This window comes from Lates calcarifer, linkage group LG19 (assembly GCF_001640805.2).
Source record: "Lates calcarifer isolate ASB-BC8 linkage group LG19, TLL_Latcal_v3, whole genome shotgun sequence".
Lineage (NCBI taxonomy): Eukaryota > Metazoa > Chordata > Actinopteri > Centropomidae > Lates > Lates calcarifer.
Genome location: NC_066851.1, coordinates 5,289,649 through 5,307,470, shown reverse-complemented (window position 1 = coordinate 5,307,470; position 17,822 = coordinate 5,289,649). Strand labels below are relative to the sequence as shown.

General features: G+C 39.0%; 2 protein-coding genes across 4 annotated transcripts in view; both read left to right on the top strand.

Moving 5' to 3' along the window:
• The window catches only part of sobpa (sine oculis binding protein homolog (Drosophila) a), a 39,423-nt gene extending 35,296 nt beyond the window's left edge, over window positions 1-4,127 (top strand). For both annotated transcript variants that reach the window (XM_018695218.2, XM_018695216.2), the window contains one exon: window positions 156-4,127. The gene's annotated coding sequence lies outside the window, so the exon portion shown is untranslated. The remainder of the gene's footprint in view (window positions 1-155) is intronic.
• Window positions 4,128-9,185: 5,058 nt separating this feature from the next.
• rock2a (rho-associated, coiled-coil containing protein kinase 2a) overlaps window positions 9,186-17,822 on the top strand; it is a 32,736-nt gene continuing 24,099 nt past the window's right edge. Inside the window, exons 1-2 of one of the 2 annotated variants that reach the window (XM_051078237.1) lie at window positions 9,186-9,764; window positions 9,943-10,069. In XM_051078237.1, coding sequence (XP_050934194.1) covers window positions 9,971-10,069 — 99 coding nt within the window. In that variant the 5' untranslated portion in view covers window positions 9,186-9,764; window positions 9,943-9,970. Of the gene's footprint in view, window positions 10,070-17,822 lie in introns of both variants that reach the window. The other variant, XM_018695177.2, reaches the window with a different exon arrangement.

The following is a 17,822-nucleotide window of genomic DNA, read 5'->3' as shown; positions in this document are numbered from 1 at the left end:
AACACCCCCATCGCCTGCTTTACTTAAATGTAAAGGTGGGGCTGCCTGCTTGAATCCATGCATCGACTGTATCCAAAACAGCCTGAGGGGGTGGGGGGTGGGGTATTTGCTCACCCACTGACTCAGTCTAATTCTCCTCCCACTCTGTTTCACAGATGGATGCTCTGAGGGACGCAGTGCCATCAGCGACACTCACTTGTCCACCCCCACCTCCAAATCCCACCCCTCCCAACTACACCACTGCACACGTGCACACACACACACACACACACACACACACACAAACACACACTTTGTTCTCGTCCTCACCCATCGTCCAGTCTACCAGCACCACAAATCGCCTTCAACGACTGATGAGAGTCCAACCAAACATGTTGATGTGTATCATAGTAGAGCGGACAGGACTCCTTTTGTCTACGTGACAGATACTCTAATGGACTGAACTTCTACAGACTTGATGTCAGGGCCAGCAGGATTGTTTCACCTTTGAACTGCAGACAGTGCATCCTTGCAACAGGAGGACTTCACCCCACTGCTTCTCTCCTCATTTCAAGACTCTCAGCCCACACTGCCCCTTACACCTTATCCACCCTCCCCTATCAAACAAGTGCTCTCTGTATTGTTGGTTACAATGGAATGCACCATAGTGTCCCATATTCAAAGCAACTGTTGGGAAATTAGTGAGGGAGAGATTTACATCCCTCTATGAAATGCTTCTGTTTCAATCCAACCAGATGTCACAGCACAGGTACAAAATCTGCTCCAGTAAGTGTTTTTTTTTTCTCATACAACTTGTCACTAAAGTATAGACTAACTTCACAAGGTTTAGACTGTAAGGCCACACAGCTGGTGAAAATAGCAGAAATCCTGCACTATCTTCTTGGCCTTTGCTTGTCCACAACCAGCGTAAATGTACTTGCCAACCTGACACCAAGTGTTCTGGCTGATCCTGATGGGTGGTAGCTAAAAAGAAGCATAGCAAGCATGAATACAGTTAATGCAATATGACTGGAGGATGATTTAAAGAGCTATTTTATTCAGAGACTAGAAAACTGTCCTTGGACATAAAATCATCAATTGTGTTGAGAGTTATTCCTACTGAATCAGCAAACCGGGGGATAAAATATTAACCTTCACCAGCAAGTGATGGTGTGTGGGTGGAATCATGCAATCTCTGCCATTTTTCTGTGGCATCTATTTATTTGCTTGTAAACGTCACTGAATTTAGATATACATTGTTACACAAGAACGGGACAGAGATGTCATGATAATCATTCGTCCCATTGACATTTTCACACCCTCAGGAACACCGTCTGCGTGCTTAAACAGTAAGCCTCGCAAGTAACAGTAAGACAGGCCCCTGCTGTTTGAGAACATTTCAAGGCTTACTGCACCTCCGAAAGAACTGGGATGGCATGGCAATGTAGAAACTCTGCCAACCTGCAATGGGTACTTGCTACCGCAGGCTAGTACTTAATCTTTTCTATAATACATTACCAGTGATGTTCCTGTCATGGGTTAGTTTGAGACTGACTGCACTGAATTTAGAGGGGGCAGAGGGAAGCCAGCTCCTTCATAAATAATTCTTTTGGGACCTGGAGAAAAACTGCTGAAGTAACACTACAAAAATATTTCAACAATAAACACACTGAAGACAGATTCATGTTGAAAATAATTTGGAAAATCTTTACATATTGCCTCTTGCTTGTCCACTGATCCTGCCAAGTTACTTCATTTTTTTTGCCAGTTGGTATTTGTTTTAAGCCAAATCTGAAGGCAGTGTTGTCTTTGATTCAATGTTTTACTCTATGTACAGCTTTTGGGGCAGTTTAAGTAAAAGCAACACAAACTGTCACCAGTCCAGTTTGATCTGATCCAGTTACACTGCGGCTTAAGCCTGTGAGCTGGGACACCATCAAACAAAGCCAGCATTTAGTTTACACTCCTATGGAGGAGGTACATTTTACCAGTGTGATACAAGGTATTATCATATGCCAAAGGCCTCTGGTGTGTTGAAACAAAACATGTCACCTAGTTTTCGGTGGAAATGGGATTTCAAACTGAAGATTTGACCAGATAATTTATAGTTGCCAAAATAATAAGCACTTATTTTAAAAAAAAGAAAGGAAAATAAAGGAGAACACAAGTGGATGTCAAAAACAGTATTACTCTGTTATCTCTCTTTATGGTTTACTCAGTCCATAAAGGCCTGTGATATGTGACGCTGCGAGTAAAGCTCTGCATTGAAAAGAGAATGCAGGAGTTGAGGGATTCTCAGTCATTTGTTACAGTAGATGTGTTCATTGCTTTGTAACCTTGTCCTATCTCACTGTTAAACCTGCAGCCTTGTTTTATTTCAGTCTGTCATGATGAGACAGAATTAATTCACTCAATTCATTCTTTGTCCAAGTGAGGCCCAACATTTACTCATACACTTATTGACATATAATAAGCATACATACTGGTGTCAGACGCACACACAATGCACACAGTAAATTTAACTTTGTGTATGTGTGTGTGAGGCAGGTGCAAGCAGAGAGCCCAGTTGAGATTACAGAGTGTTGACTCAGAATAAGCAGTGTGCAACTCTATCTGTTGCCTGTTAGTCAGGCATTTAGGCTTAGCTTGCCACTTGCCAAGGCCCAGCTTTGGTGTCACTTTAAGCATTTCTTTGCCATTGCTTCATTTCTCTCCAAGCAAAGGCAGTGAGAATGCTCTTTTTAAACTGCCTGCTTCTGTCTTCTTTACCTTTTACTGAATTGCATTTGGTCGTAAGTAGAAATACTCCTTTCTGTGATTCTTCCAAGAATTTCCATATGTACTGTATTTCTTAAGTTACAGTTTATATCAAAAGAATAGGAATTGAACAATTGCAGCCCTATTCCAAAACTGAGATTTGAGTTGTTTCATCTGAAATCTTGCAAATGAAAGCACAAAAACCAGGATCGATGTAAACTAGAAACCAGACACTGTAATTTCTAGTGTCAGGGCCACAGATTTTCGAGGCCATGAGCTGCCCAACACACCCTGTACTATTTTAATCAGAAACCAAAAAGGACTCCAAGGTCTCTCTTTATTACAAAGATTTTTCATATTTTATTTATTCAGTCAAATGTTCAGTTGTGCTTTTTGTAAATGTATTTCTCATGAATTAGAGAAAAAATAGTACAACCCTATATATAGGTTACAGTTTCCTATTTCTTCCTAGAAAGATGGAAGACTGCTAGCTGTTGTGAGGAGTGAGGAGAACTAAGTTTTCTAAAATCTGTGTGTCCTGGTTAGCTGCTTTGTTTACTGCTCAGAGCTGACAGCCTGCTAGCATGATCAAAAACAGAAGACCGGCTGTAAAAAGTTGTCATTGGCATATAGACTGATAAATGTTCTGGTCATATGTGTAGATTGCCATAAAATGTATTGAGCACACTGATGTTATTAAGAGGATGAGCCTTTTCCAATTTGGACTCCTCTTTAGCTCTCCTCTAGTGCCATCCTCAGGACAAAATATCAACTTTATACAGACAATATCCAAAACTAGTCATGTTTTATTTAAAGGAATAGTTCAATATTTTGGTAAATGCAGATATTTGCTTTCATGCAGAAAGAAAAGATTTCTACCACTGTTATATCTGTTTGTAAATGTGAGGCTACAGCGAGTTGTTGATTAGTTTAGTTAACATATAGACAGGGAATGGGAGAAACAGCTAGCCTGGCTCTGGTATAAGAAATATGCCTACTAGAACCTCTAAAGCTCACTAAATAACACTTTTTATCTTGTCTGTTTCCAGTCTTTATGCTAAGCTCAGCTAACTGGCTGCTGGCTGTAGCTTCATAAGCGCATTTCCCAAAATGTGAAAATATTCCTCTAAATTTGCTCCCCAGAGGACAAATGCTAATTGTTTTGGTGACCTTTTCTTGACCTTTCTTCTGTTGCCATCATCAGGTCAAATTTACAATTTTACGCTGGCTGATCTCCCACTCTCTCTCAGAGTGGGTCAGTCTTCTGGAAATTTCATACTGATTTAAAAAGGTTGAGGGGGCTTGACTTTTGATGAGGAACTATCCAAAATCCATTGTTATGTCTGCTTTTTCTCCTGCTTGACACCTTAACACACACATACAGACACACACAGAAAAGACATCATGCATGTTATGTCTGATCCTAATCTTCACCATGTTGTGTTGGCGTTACAAATGGTATACTGTCCACGTCTGAGACAGATACTGAGGATATGAAACCCTAACTCTCACATGGAAATCCTGGACCACTGAATCAGTCTTTGTGATGACGAACAGACTCGTGACAAATCTCCAGCATTCCTTTTTTGATGATAGACTACAGGCCTGGTCAACAGCCTGAATTATGCAATGACAACTAACTCCAAACCTAATAGAGACGAGTGGTCCACAGACAAAATAAAACATGACATGACTTCATGTTACTTTTCGAAAACAACAGAGAAGTTGCCTTAACTCTTGCTTGTATAATCTCTACAGTTAAGACAATGATGCTCGCTTGTAAAGAAGACTCTCCCTTCTTTGTACAAAATGAAATATACCAGAAACAACAACTTTGTTATCTTGCTAGTGTCAATGTATAGATGATCAGCTTTTTCTGTAACTTGTATGGACTGTCACATTTTTGCTAAGAAGAAACCCTCCTCCCAACTTTCTTGTTCCTAAACATCCAATCTGTTCAACGTTTTAACTCGTGGTGGACTGTCAATCTTTTTTGTGTACATTTTATAATATTATTTATTGTTGACAAGTTTTGCATTTGCAAATAATAAAAAAAAGTGAAGGTGGTTTGACCTGAGCATTCTATTCCAATGTAAATGCCTGGTGAACATGGTGAAATGCTTTTTTAATTATTAAAACTGAGAAAACAGTGATATGAGGAGATGATCTGTCTTTTTATTATGACGTTGTAACATGTACATAACATGTGGCCAAAATTGCTTTGGAAAATAATCATTTTTTGTGTTGTAACAGTATTTGTTTTATCCAGTGAATTGCTCATGAAGACAAATAAATAAGAGGTACACACAGCTCTGTCTCAGATGGGTCATATCTGTTCAAATACATTTCTGTGTACATGTACAAGAAACATACACATGCACAGGTCAGACAACACAGTGTGATAAGAAATAATATTACATAAAAAAATAGATGTCTTTTAGCAGTGAGAGATTTTGTATTGATCCATCACTTTACCATATAATTTACAACCTTCCAGAGAGTTTGTGGAAACCTGTGAAAATCATGATAAATATGTTGCATGTGAATATCAAAATTTTCAACAATAAAATCTTTCACATAAACAGAGACAAAGACATGCAGCTCAAAGGAAAGGATTCAATTAAAAACGACGATGCAAATTTCACACTTTTCATTTATAATAATTTTCTAATTACACTGGCTCATATTTTTTTTATATTATAAGAACTTAAAGATGTGAAATGTTCAGTCCATATGGCAACATTTGATTATAAAGATTGCCCTTTAAGTGTGGTATTTAAGCTCACTTTAGGAACCCATTGCAGTCCACAAAAAATGGTCAACTAAAACAAACAGCCCCTACAAACCAGAATGACATTAGACTTACCCAGTCAAATATAGTCATGTTTAAAGTGATGCTAGAATGTTGTTAATAATTAACGTACAAGCAATTAAGTGTTTAAACACATTTTAGAATACTGAATCATTCATAACAAGTTAAGCTTTGGTTATACTATTTAAATATTAATGTCCAAGTCTGAGTGAATTGAAAAAAAGAGAAACTGCACCAAAAAATGAGCACAGTAATTACTACTTACTGCCAATCAGCCCACCAGCAATGCTAGTAATTAAGTAATCATTTAAAAATTATTTAACATGGACTGATAAAATGTTTTTAAAACGTTATTTCCTAAATAATATAGATAAATCAGCAGAAGACATGTGGTGACAACAAGGTATTATCAGTTTTAGAAATATACCCTCTATAAGTGATGAGACAGACAGTTGTTTTTCTAACATCTCCAGTTGTTTTGATCTCAGTTATAAATGTGTTCAATTCAAAGAGTTTTTGATGATCTGCAGATGAGGAATGTGAATCTAATGGTCTATGGCACCATCCTGTGGCTTCTGAGAGTACTGGCCCTCTCCTCAATAGTGAGGTGATAAAAGGCTTGATTTCCCCACATGAGACATTAAAAAAGTTGTTCCAATACTATAGAGGAAGTAGGAAAATAAGCCTATAATGATCAGTTTTTGTTGAGACACACAGTCAGAGACTTTGTTGAGCTGATTCTCTTGATATTTTACCATGATGTAAACAATATATACAACAATACATGTTTTGTTTTTGTTTTGTTTGTTTACTTGTTTTTTGCAAAGACTTATTGAACATTATTGGACTACATAATACTGTAAGGCGGCAGCACTGTGGTGCAGTTTGGAGTTTGAACCCAGGCTTTCCTGTGTGGAGTTTGCATGTTCTCCCTGTGCCTGCGTGGGTTCTCTCTAGATTAATTGGTGACTCTAATTTGCCTGTATGTGTGAATGTGAGTGTGAATGGTTGTTTGTCTATATGTGTCAGTCCTGTGATAGACTGGTGACCTGTCCAGACTTGTCCTGCCTCTCACCTAATGTTGGCTGGGATTGGCTCCAGCCCCCCATGACCCTTAAGGATAAGTGGATATAGATATAGGGGATGGATGGATGGAATACTGTAAGGCGGCCCTTCTATTTTGGTCAACACCTACACAAATACATTATTTAAAAAGAAGTGGAGATCATCATCATCCTTATCGTCATATTATTCTTATTTAGAATAATATTCATGCTAATCATACACTGTTCTAAGCATTGATAACACTCATTGTTGTCATTATTAGTCATTTTTGATTCTCTCACAGAGGTCCTAATGAAGTAAGTATTATATTTTCATAAGCCCTTTTGACAAACATGTAACAGTGAGCCAAGCACAGGTGCAAATAATAACATCAGTAATGGCTGAATTCCATTCAGCTGTTTCAGTTTCAGGGTCCTGGTATTGTGCGTGCTGGTCCACTGTCACATGTCTTACTGGGACATAGAGCGGAGCCATTGTTAATGTTGTTAGTAAAACTTTTCCTACTATAACACGTCAAAAGGTCTGCTGTGAAAAAGAGACGATAACACTTACAGATACACAGTGTGCTTTTACTGGACATGTAACAGTGATCAATGTACAGAAATTGGGAATTGAGCAGTTCAACCACATATTTAAACTGGTTCAAATGTAATCTGACTAATCTGATCTGATCTGTTATGCTCGTGTGAGATTGAATGAGAATTTTGAGCACAGTCAGCAGGGGTGCAGTTTGTTTCTTTCTCTCACCGCTGATTGCTGCTTTGGAAATGAAAGGCTCTGTGAACAGATGCAAAACATGATGTCAAACAGAAGATGAGCTTGTTGTGTGTCAGTATTGTCCCTGTTTATCATCAAAGTATTAGTAAATGGTGACTGTTATTGTTGTTGGTCACCACCTCCTCAACAACATCAACAGCCAAAAGATCCACTGAAACAAAAACACCATGGCATAATGGATGGTTGTGTTTTCATGATCATGGAACATAAAAATTTCATGTCCGGTTTGAATGCAGACTGTCAGAGCACACAATGTGGCTCATTTAAACTTCATCAACAAGTGGATGTGTACTGGAAACCAGTGAAATGGTATCATCCACATCCACAGAAATTGCCTGTTAAGTCTGATCATTTGCTCCAAGGTGGTTGCATTTGGTGGAAGTCTTGGTGGTACTGCTGACCGGATAAAGGTTATGTGAGATCATGGGTCAAAGATCACATTTACATTACATAAGTTTACCTGTTTTACCATCCACCAAAAGTGATCAAATAAAAGAGGCTCAGATCAGACTGGAGTTCATCTGTGGCTTCATATGTATTGGTTTACACAATGAGTCAAGATTCAGTGACCGTTCTAATTGTTGCTTTATCTATTCTACTGTTACTGAAGAACTTTGGTTGTTGAAAACATCTTGATTTGGTTTTATTGGTGAACAGATCAGATATGACGTACGACTGCCAGTTTCTTCAGTCTGTGTCTCCAGCAGCTCATTCCTATGTTGTTTCACATGACATTTCCCAGATATCATCTTTCAAACAAACAGTAAATCTGTTGCTATTCCGGGATTTTCTTGCGGTTGTCTGTTTGTCTCTTCCATCACTGTGGCTGTTGCTCCACACACAAACTAAGTGTTCCATATAAAGAACGTGTAAAATGCATCACTTCCTGTTAGTAATACAGTATTTTTCCTCGGAGGGAGCAAACTCACACCAGCTGTGTGTTGAATAACAGATGTAAATGGCCAAGTTGAATTACTGTTTTATCAATTAAAAGGACAGCAGTAAAATGGATGTTTCTGTAAAAATACAACAGTTCATGACAGTTAAACCATGACCATTAAGTTGGTGCGGGATGAAGGGATGCATCTGTGGTCCAACTGCTCTCTCTGTTGTGTGAGACAGAATACATTATATCTTTTACACACACTATGATATTAGAGAGACATACACCCACAGAGTTTATCAGTCTCATTCCTTATGTAACTGGGTTCATAAAGTTATTTTAAATTTGTGCCCAATTAATTCTATTGAAATTAAACTAGTCATTATTTCGTCAGAGACCCCCAAGGGTACATATTATCCTTAATATTACACATAGGATTCATTTCACGGTAGCTTTAAAAATTAAAAGGAGCAGGTTACACGTCAACTATGATAGTTGATCACTGTGGGGAATATTGCAGAAATAAACTGATGGATTTGCATGAAGTGTGGCAGACAAATTGGCCATGGACATGGAAAAATACTAATTATACTCTTATTAGCCATAATTTTGAAACTTATAAAGCTAGAACATTTTCTTCATATCTCATGGGTATTATTATAGAAATCACCTTTATTTTTAAAACGTAATTGTAGGAATGTTGTAGAATTACAGCCAATCAGAGAACTGTCTTCTTGACTTCCATTCAGTAATGTTTTATGTTTATAATATGAACTGTTCTATTCGTAAGCTGATTTTTGGTTGAAAGTACGAACAAGTAAACGGCAGGTACAGAGAGAGAGAGAGAGAGGTAGAGGGGCGCAGGAGGACTAGTCAGATGGCTTATGGGTAACTGAGTCCTCGGTGCTTTGATGTCAGGGGGGAGGAGGGAGACTTCAGACTCAGTGTGTGTTGGTGTGTAGATGTGAGTCTACGGCGAAGAATTCAGCTTCTGGAGGACTTTTTTCTCTGCGACTAAAAACTTCGTTTTTCGTGACTGAAGCCTGAAACGCGGACATAACGAAGAGGATAAATGCGAAAATGCGACAAGAAATCCAGGAAGAGAGAGTCTGCTTATTAAAAATTCAGCGCGGGAGAACAGACATTATCGCCCTTTCAGACTTGTGGCAGCACTGAGGATAAACTACAATACTAACGGGCTTCAAACATCATTGAATGGGGTGAAACGAAGCGGGATTTTCTCGAAAAAAAGCGAGTCCAAAGCATTTCCAAGCGGCCAAAAGCAGAGGGAAGGGGAGGAAAGGGGGGCAAAGAAAACGCCCTGCTGCCTGTTGCTGGTATCTCCAAATTCAAACTTTATCGCCGAGTTGGAAAAATGCATCTTTCATTAGACGGGAGGTGATAATTCAAGTGTGACGTTATCTTTATTAGCTCGGAGCCCAATAGCTGGCTAACTGAAGGCCCGCTCCACTTGGCAAGTTTTGGGAAGCGGTGAGTCTTTGCTTTGGGAATATTTTCTCTTCATTGTGCACACTATTCCTGTTGGAAGCGAGTTGGGTGGGCTGCGAGCCCAAGGCTGCTCCGCTAGGCCCACGGCCATTAGCCAGGAACAAAGAGGTTTCACATGTAAACTCAGACAGTTTGGAAAACCTATCCATATTTTACTCAGCTTATAACGACCGACGGCCGCTGCAGTCATGTCGCTAGGCGCCGAGAGGAGGATGGAAACCCGGCTGAAGAAGCTGGAGGACACGATCAGAGACCCCAGATCTTCCGTAAACTTGGAAAGTTTGCTGGTAAGTCAAGTGGGATAAACCTCATAGATTATTAATGATGCCATGTTGTCTATTCGCTGAAACGCTAGACACGTATACACACACTTAGGTAACGTTATACTATTCACAGTTACATCCTTATTATTATTATTTCCTAGTTGTAACCTGCTGCGAGCTGTTAGCTTTGTTTTTCCACGGGCAGACTGTGATGATGCATGAGGCTATTTAGTTATGATTAATCTCTCATTTCCACCAGTTATGAAACTGCACAGTTTCCATCCTGACCTGTGATCAGATGTCTCGCTATAATAACGCACTTTTAGAAAGAGCAGCCAATCTAAGAGCCTCATGGTGGGTACACTGTAGATAGGCCTGATTAATAGTTCAGACTGAGCACAGACGGTGCAGTGTGGGGCTCTGTGAAGCGTGTCCACAGATTAGGATTAACTATTGGAGAATGCCCCACTCACTGTGTTTATGGATATAAAACTCCTGCCAGGGTAACAGTTGGGCCCACCAGACCTGGATAGTCCTGTAGCCCTTTTGATCCTCACACCTATTCTGGTTTTCCTCCTCTGATATATGATGAGGATTATTTTGTCCACCCCCAATTAAACAGTTGTGTGTACATTTGACTTAGATCTTTAGATGTATATTTTCTGCACAGGCTTGTGGTCTTCATGGAAACGTGTGATATAACTATTACAGTTTTATTCCTAGTCAAATAAGAACAGTAAAATGACACAAAATAAGACGGCAGACACTCTTGGCAAGATTGAAAATGAAAAATGACTTACCCAAATTTCCTTGTTTTTATATATATATATATATATATATATATATATATATATATATATATATATACACCACTAAGATCACAATCTCTCATGAGTTTGTATGGGAACTTTGATTACATGCCCAAAGTGACAGCTTGGTAAATTGATTTCTTATGCCATCTGTAAATGCTACATGACCTGGTACTCATTTGCATGAAGGAAATGTGTGAATCATGCTGATTCCAGTGAAAAGCTTGCCTGTCAAACCTATGAGAAGGTAGTTGTAGCACTATTCTATTTACAACACTTATTCTGAGGTGGTCTTCAGGTGTGAGATTTAAAGTAGATTTTCAGTTGTTAACCAGCAAAGTCTGTGTCCCTCTGTTTTATATTTGAAAGATTAAAATAGCATTATTTATACAGACCTTCATTTGTCATTATGATGTAAATTTGAAATAATGTTTTGTGCATTAGATGATGGACTAGTCTGGTTGACAACCTTTGGTTCACTGCCCACATATTGAAGTTGTTCACCAGTTCAAGCAATGGCAGTTCTGTCTCATTATCAGGCTATGGATGGACCTGTACTATTTATGGGTTTTGTGCGTCATGCAAAGTCAAAATAGCGTACTGTATTTGAAATTTCCTGTACTGACAGAATCTGATGCCAACCTGTATCAGAGGAAAAGGGAAACCATTGTCCCCTTTTGCAAATAGTAGAAGTTAGAGCTGTGTTTTGGATTGTAAAGTTGCATAACTTGTTTCAGTACTGTGCAACAAGACTTAAATTGTAATACTCTTAACTGTAAAGAAGTAAGGGTAATGTAAGGGATGTGCCCCTTGACAGATGTTTTTGGCAAGTTTTGTGATGACATAAAGCAGCATAAGGCAGTGGAAAAATTCCTCTGTTACACCAGTGGACATCACAGACATTGGGCTGAAATAGGAAAGAAGATCTTTAGACACTTAAGATTAACCCTGTTTTGCCAAAATAAATTCTGGTGTTGGTTATGAACATTTCTTCACAGAACTTAAGAGTAGCAGCTGGAAAGCTGAAATCACTAACATTTTAGTTTTTTTTATTTTCAGACCCTCTCCTCTAACTGTAATTCAGAGCCAACACTGTGTCACAGCAACAACTTTAGCTGTAAAGTTACATTTGGTCTAGTGATGGTGTTTGAATTTATGGGCCCCCTAACTGGATCTGACAGAGGGACAAACACACTGTCGGGTCTATCTTAAAAAGCATCACCTCACCCCTTTTAATGGGCCCCATCTAGCTTGGGGCCCCCTCTCCATCCCCTCCCTTGTCCCCCCCTGCTCATACTACTTGAAGCTCTCCTGGTCTATTCCCTCTTCCCTTAAAACATTTAGGAGTATACTCGCTTGAACACTGGTGGTGTTTACTTCCTGCACGCGAGCCAGGGAGATAGAGGTGTTGAGTGTTTGAGACAAAAGTTGAGTGGGAAGCATGCGTAGGAGAGAACAGGCTGCAGTTTTCCATTTTTAGCAGCCTCGGTGCTGTCTCTGGGATCAAGAAGTTTTGCTGCTCAGGGTGGGATTCAAACACAGTCATGCACACACAAACACTAAGGGCTCAGAAATGTCCTTTTTTGCAGGTGGAATAAAAACATTCATACTTAAAATGCCTTAATAATTGCTCACAGGCTTATATTCACTAAACAATGAATCATAAATACCCTGCTATGGTGGCATAGCAACAGCAAAAAAATGAAATAAATAAATAAAATCAGAAGAAGCTGCTTTGCTGACTAATGTGTAGTCTCATAAATAACAACTCAGTAAGAGAAACTTGGCAATTAATTTCAGGAGCAGTGGGCTAATTATCCTTAAGATACAGAAGGTTGACTTAGGAAAATGCAGCATCTATCAAGTAAACCCAGTGACCTTCCTCTTAGGAAAGCTGACCATTTATGAGCTGGGATATACAATATTGTACTCTGACATTTTAATTGGGGAGCATTTGAACCCCTAATTCACCCCTGCTTCCAAAATGAACAGAATAGAAAAAAAATCACATGAATGGTGCTTAAATGCCATCATACACTGCAGTTATAAACCGTAGATCACTATATTGCTTCTCTCAGCATTTGATTTGAGTGTAACCTGAAATCTCAGCTAGCCTTCCCCTCGTGCAAACTGTGGTGATCATTATTTGGCAGCACACACTGCTGACTGAAGTACAGGACTTGTTTGGCAGCTCCAAGTACAAGAAGTGATTGTTGAGGGCAAGCAAGAGAAAGGGCATTTTTCAAGATAAAAAAAAAGGACACTTGATTGCAAGTCGCATAAGTTGCCTTTCTACCGTCCTAAAGGAAATGACCTCATTGAGTAAATAGTTGGCAGCTATATATGGGGCTCAAAGTCCCTGCGAATGACTGCACTTTCCCCTTTCACTTTTCAGTCTTATCTCTTTTTCTCTGGCTCTGCTTCTCTCTCAGCCTGCAGCTCAGCCCCTCCTCTTCGGCTTGTTAAACACACTGCAGGTATTTTAACTGTCGCTCCAGTCCAAAGCCTTTTGATTCAGCTGCAGACCAGGCACTGCCTGATAACTTCATGCACAGCCCTTAAGTGTGAAGGATATGAGATATGGATAGCTAAGAGCTGGTCTGATGTCTTCCAGATCTTCTGTCGGGAGCAGTCTCTTTTATATTCATTCAGTATGAGGTTCCTCTTATTCAGCGTGAGGTGACAAAGCCATTTAGTAATGCAACACACTTGTTTTGGTTAGTGTTGGTTGTTCATTTCATTCCCTCCACTCCCCTTTCCTCTGTTTGTTTCTCTCATCCATCTCCATTCACATATTGTGCGTATCTGTTTGTTTCTTTCCTTGTTTTGTCCACTCCCACCTAATGTTTATCACTTTTTTTCTCATCCAGCACCTGTCTGTCTTTTTCTCCATCTTCTCTGTTCCTTCCCATTCCTCTTATCTTATTGCCTCACTACCCCCCACACTCATGCTGGAACTTCTTCCTTTAATAAGCAGCTCTTTAGGGAGGTGGGGATAACCCCTCTGTGTCTCGGTCTTTACCCTGATAGTCAACCTGAGTGTCCACTTCGTCTCTGGAGTGCAGTTGAGTTGCTTTCAGGCAAGCAGCAGCCGTCCCGGCTTCAGTGTGCTAGCTGGATAGAAACACTGCCTTATAAGGCACTGGGGACGGTGGCCCCAGCCAATTTTTTTTCTGCAAAACAAGCCAGTCTCTCTGCTCCACACCTCCTCTGGGGAGACGGTCAGGCCTCTCTGTGGTCTTTTTTTGGTTTTTGCTCCACTCCAGTGAAGAAGACCCGGCGTCTTCCGGGTGTGCAAGCCCTAAGCAGTCTGAAAATGTCACACTTCACTTTACTTATGTATTGGCTGGTCTTGTTCAGTGGTCAGAACTAGGAAACTTGATCAGAGATTTCCCTGTTTATTAAAGGCATAGATGGCCCACCAGAGGTTTACTAAATACTTGTGATAAGTTTTGTGTCAGGACTTTAGTTGGAACTAGAAGTATTCCTATTCCCTTACTTGTCTCTGCACAAACTAATTAGAAAGTTTATGTTAATAAAGGAATTTTACATTTTGAGTAGTACCAGCACTTGCGCTGTTGAAAATTGACACCACTCTCATGTCTGTATAGCAAATATGTAGCTATGGCCAGTAGCTGGTTAGCTTAGCGCAAAGAGTGGAAACTGCTAACCTGGCTCTGTTTAAAGGTTACAAAATCTGCCTACCAGCACCTCTAAAGCTCATAAATGGATACATCATATCTTGTTTGTTTAATCCAGTCAAAAACAAAAGTGCAAAAATTACACTTAGTGTTATGGGGGATTATGTGCTGGACTGTGTCTTGCCTGGGAGCAGTTACCTCCTGGAGTCTCAGCTGTTTGCCCTGAAGCAGAGATGTTATAAGGGAGGAGACAAATCACTTCATAATCCTGAATAGAGTAGTACGCAAAAGATGGCCCCCCAAAAGAGCCAAACGTCTCTCTAATGTCTCTCTCATGTCATTTTTACACTTTGTTTTTTGTGCAGATTAAACAAACAAGATATAATGTGTTAAATAATGTGTTTTAATGGGGTTATATGGTACATAGTTTTTCTATTTACTAGCAACATTATCAAAGTAACATATCTTGCCAAAAGTTTGTGTATCGGTAGAACTTTTCCCAAGGTGTAGTAGGTCACATTTAGTCAAAAGTCAAAGTCTGCTTTATTGTCAACAGAGGAGGTAAACACTCAAAAATAGTATACACCTAATAGAAAAATATATATAAAAATATATGTAAAATAAATACAAAAAACCCCATCTACAATATAACAACAGGTCAATAAATATAAAGACTTAAGGCACATAAGAGGTTAAAGTGGCATGTAGTGCAAACAGAGTTGCACTTTATGTTTATGTGTTAGAATTCACGTTTTTTTGGAGGAGAATCACATTTCAAAGACATAATATGTGGTAAACTGGCTTAATAGGAGAGATCATTGTTGGTCTGCTGCTGTGATCCATCAGACAGCTGTTTACCTAAAACTCTTCTGTTACTTTGCTTTAAACGGTAAAAAGATTTCATCCAGCCTGCTGGAAAACACTCATGACAAACCAAGCAAAAATCAAAGTCCAGAACACACACACACAGCACACTGTAAATAAATATACACATTCTTCACAGCTCCTTGATTACACATTATATAATACCTTGGACAAATGGAACAAGACATGAGTCCAGAATCCAACTTACAGGGACATGAGAAGGAATGCAAAAAATGAAGAGGAACCTAAACTCTAGAAATTAACAGGTATGCTGTATGAATTAGATTATTAATTATTTTTAAACTGAATCAAATTATTATTATAATACAAGTATGCAACAACTCGGTTGCACATCTGGACTTATGTCATATGATAAAACCTTAAATAAACTGCAGTGAAGTCTCATCCATCCTTCATAATACTACATTTGGACTATAAGCAAAGATGAATAGGAGGTCTTCATGTGTTTACAATGGTATATGGTTCTCATGTGAAGGGATATGTATCCACCCTGAGATCTGTCTTAATCTGGTGGATCTCCTTGTCTAGACATATAGACTGTTGAGAAAATGTGGTCGTGCACACAACAGTGCATTGAAGAGCATTGCAGGGTGGTTGAAGTTAAGCATTTTAAATTGTGAATATAGACTCTAGGGCTTTGGCCTATAAAGCCACACTTTGTGTACAGTTTCTGAAGATTCGACTTTTGAAGAACTTTCACTTCCCACACTGATCAAAGTGACAGGGATGCGAACTGAGTTGTGCAAAGTGCTCTGCGGTTGACAGTGGCTGAATGCGCAATTCCTGTTGTTGAATTTTGTTGTTGTCTTGTGTAGCGTCTTCACCTCGCAGTGTGAATGTTAAAGAGTTTGATACCTGTATCTTAGTGTATTTTTAGTTTGAAATGAGGGCGTGAGTGAGCAGAGCAGAGAAGAGAACAGGAGTCTCCCACACATAATGCATAACCCATCCATCTGGCCTCAGCGTTATCATTCCATCACAACCTGCTGGTGAAATACAACCTCCTACATGCATGCACACACACTTTCTCTCACGCACGCACGCGCATATGCACAGGCTTGGGTCCTCATGGACACACATTTGTATTCATTTTCACAAGCAAACAGATTATTCACTTGATCTTAGCAACACACAAGCTGCATTGTGTGCAACCAGCAGCAACAACAGAACAATATAACACATTACCAAACAGTTATGGATTGTCTGAGAGTTCATACAACTTCATTTCCTTCAACAAACCCAAACAAGAACATTCATATTTGTGTGGCAGAGTTTAGATGAGCAGTGTTATAGAACTGAAGCTGGCAGTTATAATTCAAATAGTTTGTGCCAGTATTAAAAATATTTATATACAGATTTAACCAGGTTCATGCCAAAGGATTGAAACTGAAACTCTCAATTGAAACCCAGCCTAATGACATCATTTGAGGTTTTCTTTTTTTTTTTTTTGTAAGTTGGCCAACTGAAACTATTGAGTTGCAGTTAATGTAGATCAAGAATTATAAATCAAAATCTTATGATAATAATATAAAATAGTGGTGTATGATAAATGCATGTAAAATAAACATAAGTATGCAAAGAGTTTTGCAAGTTTTGCAGCCTGTGATAATGTCGCTAAAATAATTAGTAGATTGCTATCTTATGACATTTTATAGACCTTACAATTAATTTCTTAATTGAGAAAATGATCAGTAGGTTAATCTAGTGGTTCACAACCTTTTTGGGTTTTGCCTGCGTAAAAATAAAGCTCATCTACTTGTGAGCTTTATCACAGATTTTAGCCCTAGTACTGACTCGATTTATGAGCATTTCAGTCAAAGAGTGGGGTTTTCTTCTGGGATCATTTCATTTGAAGGATTTTTCAGATGCTTGGAGAGGTGAAAGAATCCACGATTTTACAAGTAAAAAGCAAAATTAGTGAAAAAAGACTAAAAAATACTAAGAATTTCTTTCTATTCATTCAGACATCTTTTCTTCAGATTTATCTTGGGACCTTGGTGAACAACAGGAACTAGCACCCCATCTTTTACTCCTGATATATCACACGTCAGGTTGTACATGTGTTCATTTGATAAAGAATGGATGATACATGTTGGACAACATTGTTGGATGGCAGTTATAAACACTCTTGACCTCTGCCATAATTATTTCTCCTCACTGTATCATGCTTTCTCTTTTCTAAGTAGAACATTAAGAGCATTTAGAAAGCTGAGTTTAAGGTTAGGATACAGCAGGACCTTATGTACATGCAGTCCTCCCTTTTGCTATGTATTTTTCCTGGCACATTCCTCACCATACTTTATAATAAAGCAAGAGTGCCAAGAATGTGTAGGGCACAGGAGCATGAGACAGAAATCTGTCAAATACAAGAGTAAGACATACTCTTGTTATTCCCTGTGGAGACATTAGCTGTGCTATTTGTGAACCTCTGCAGGAATCCTG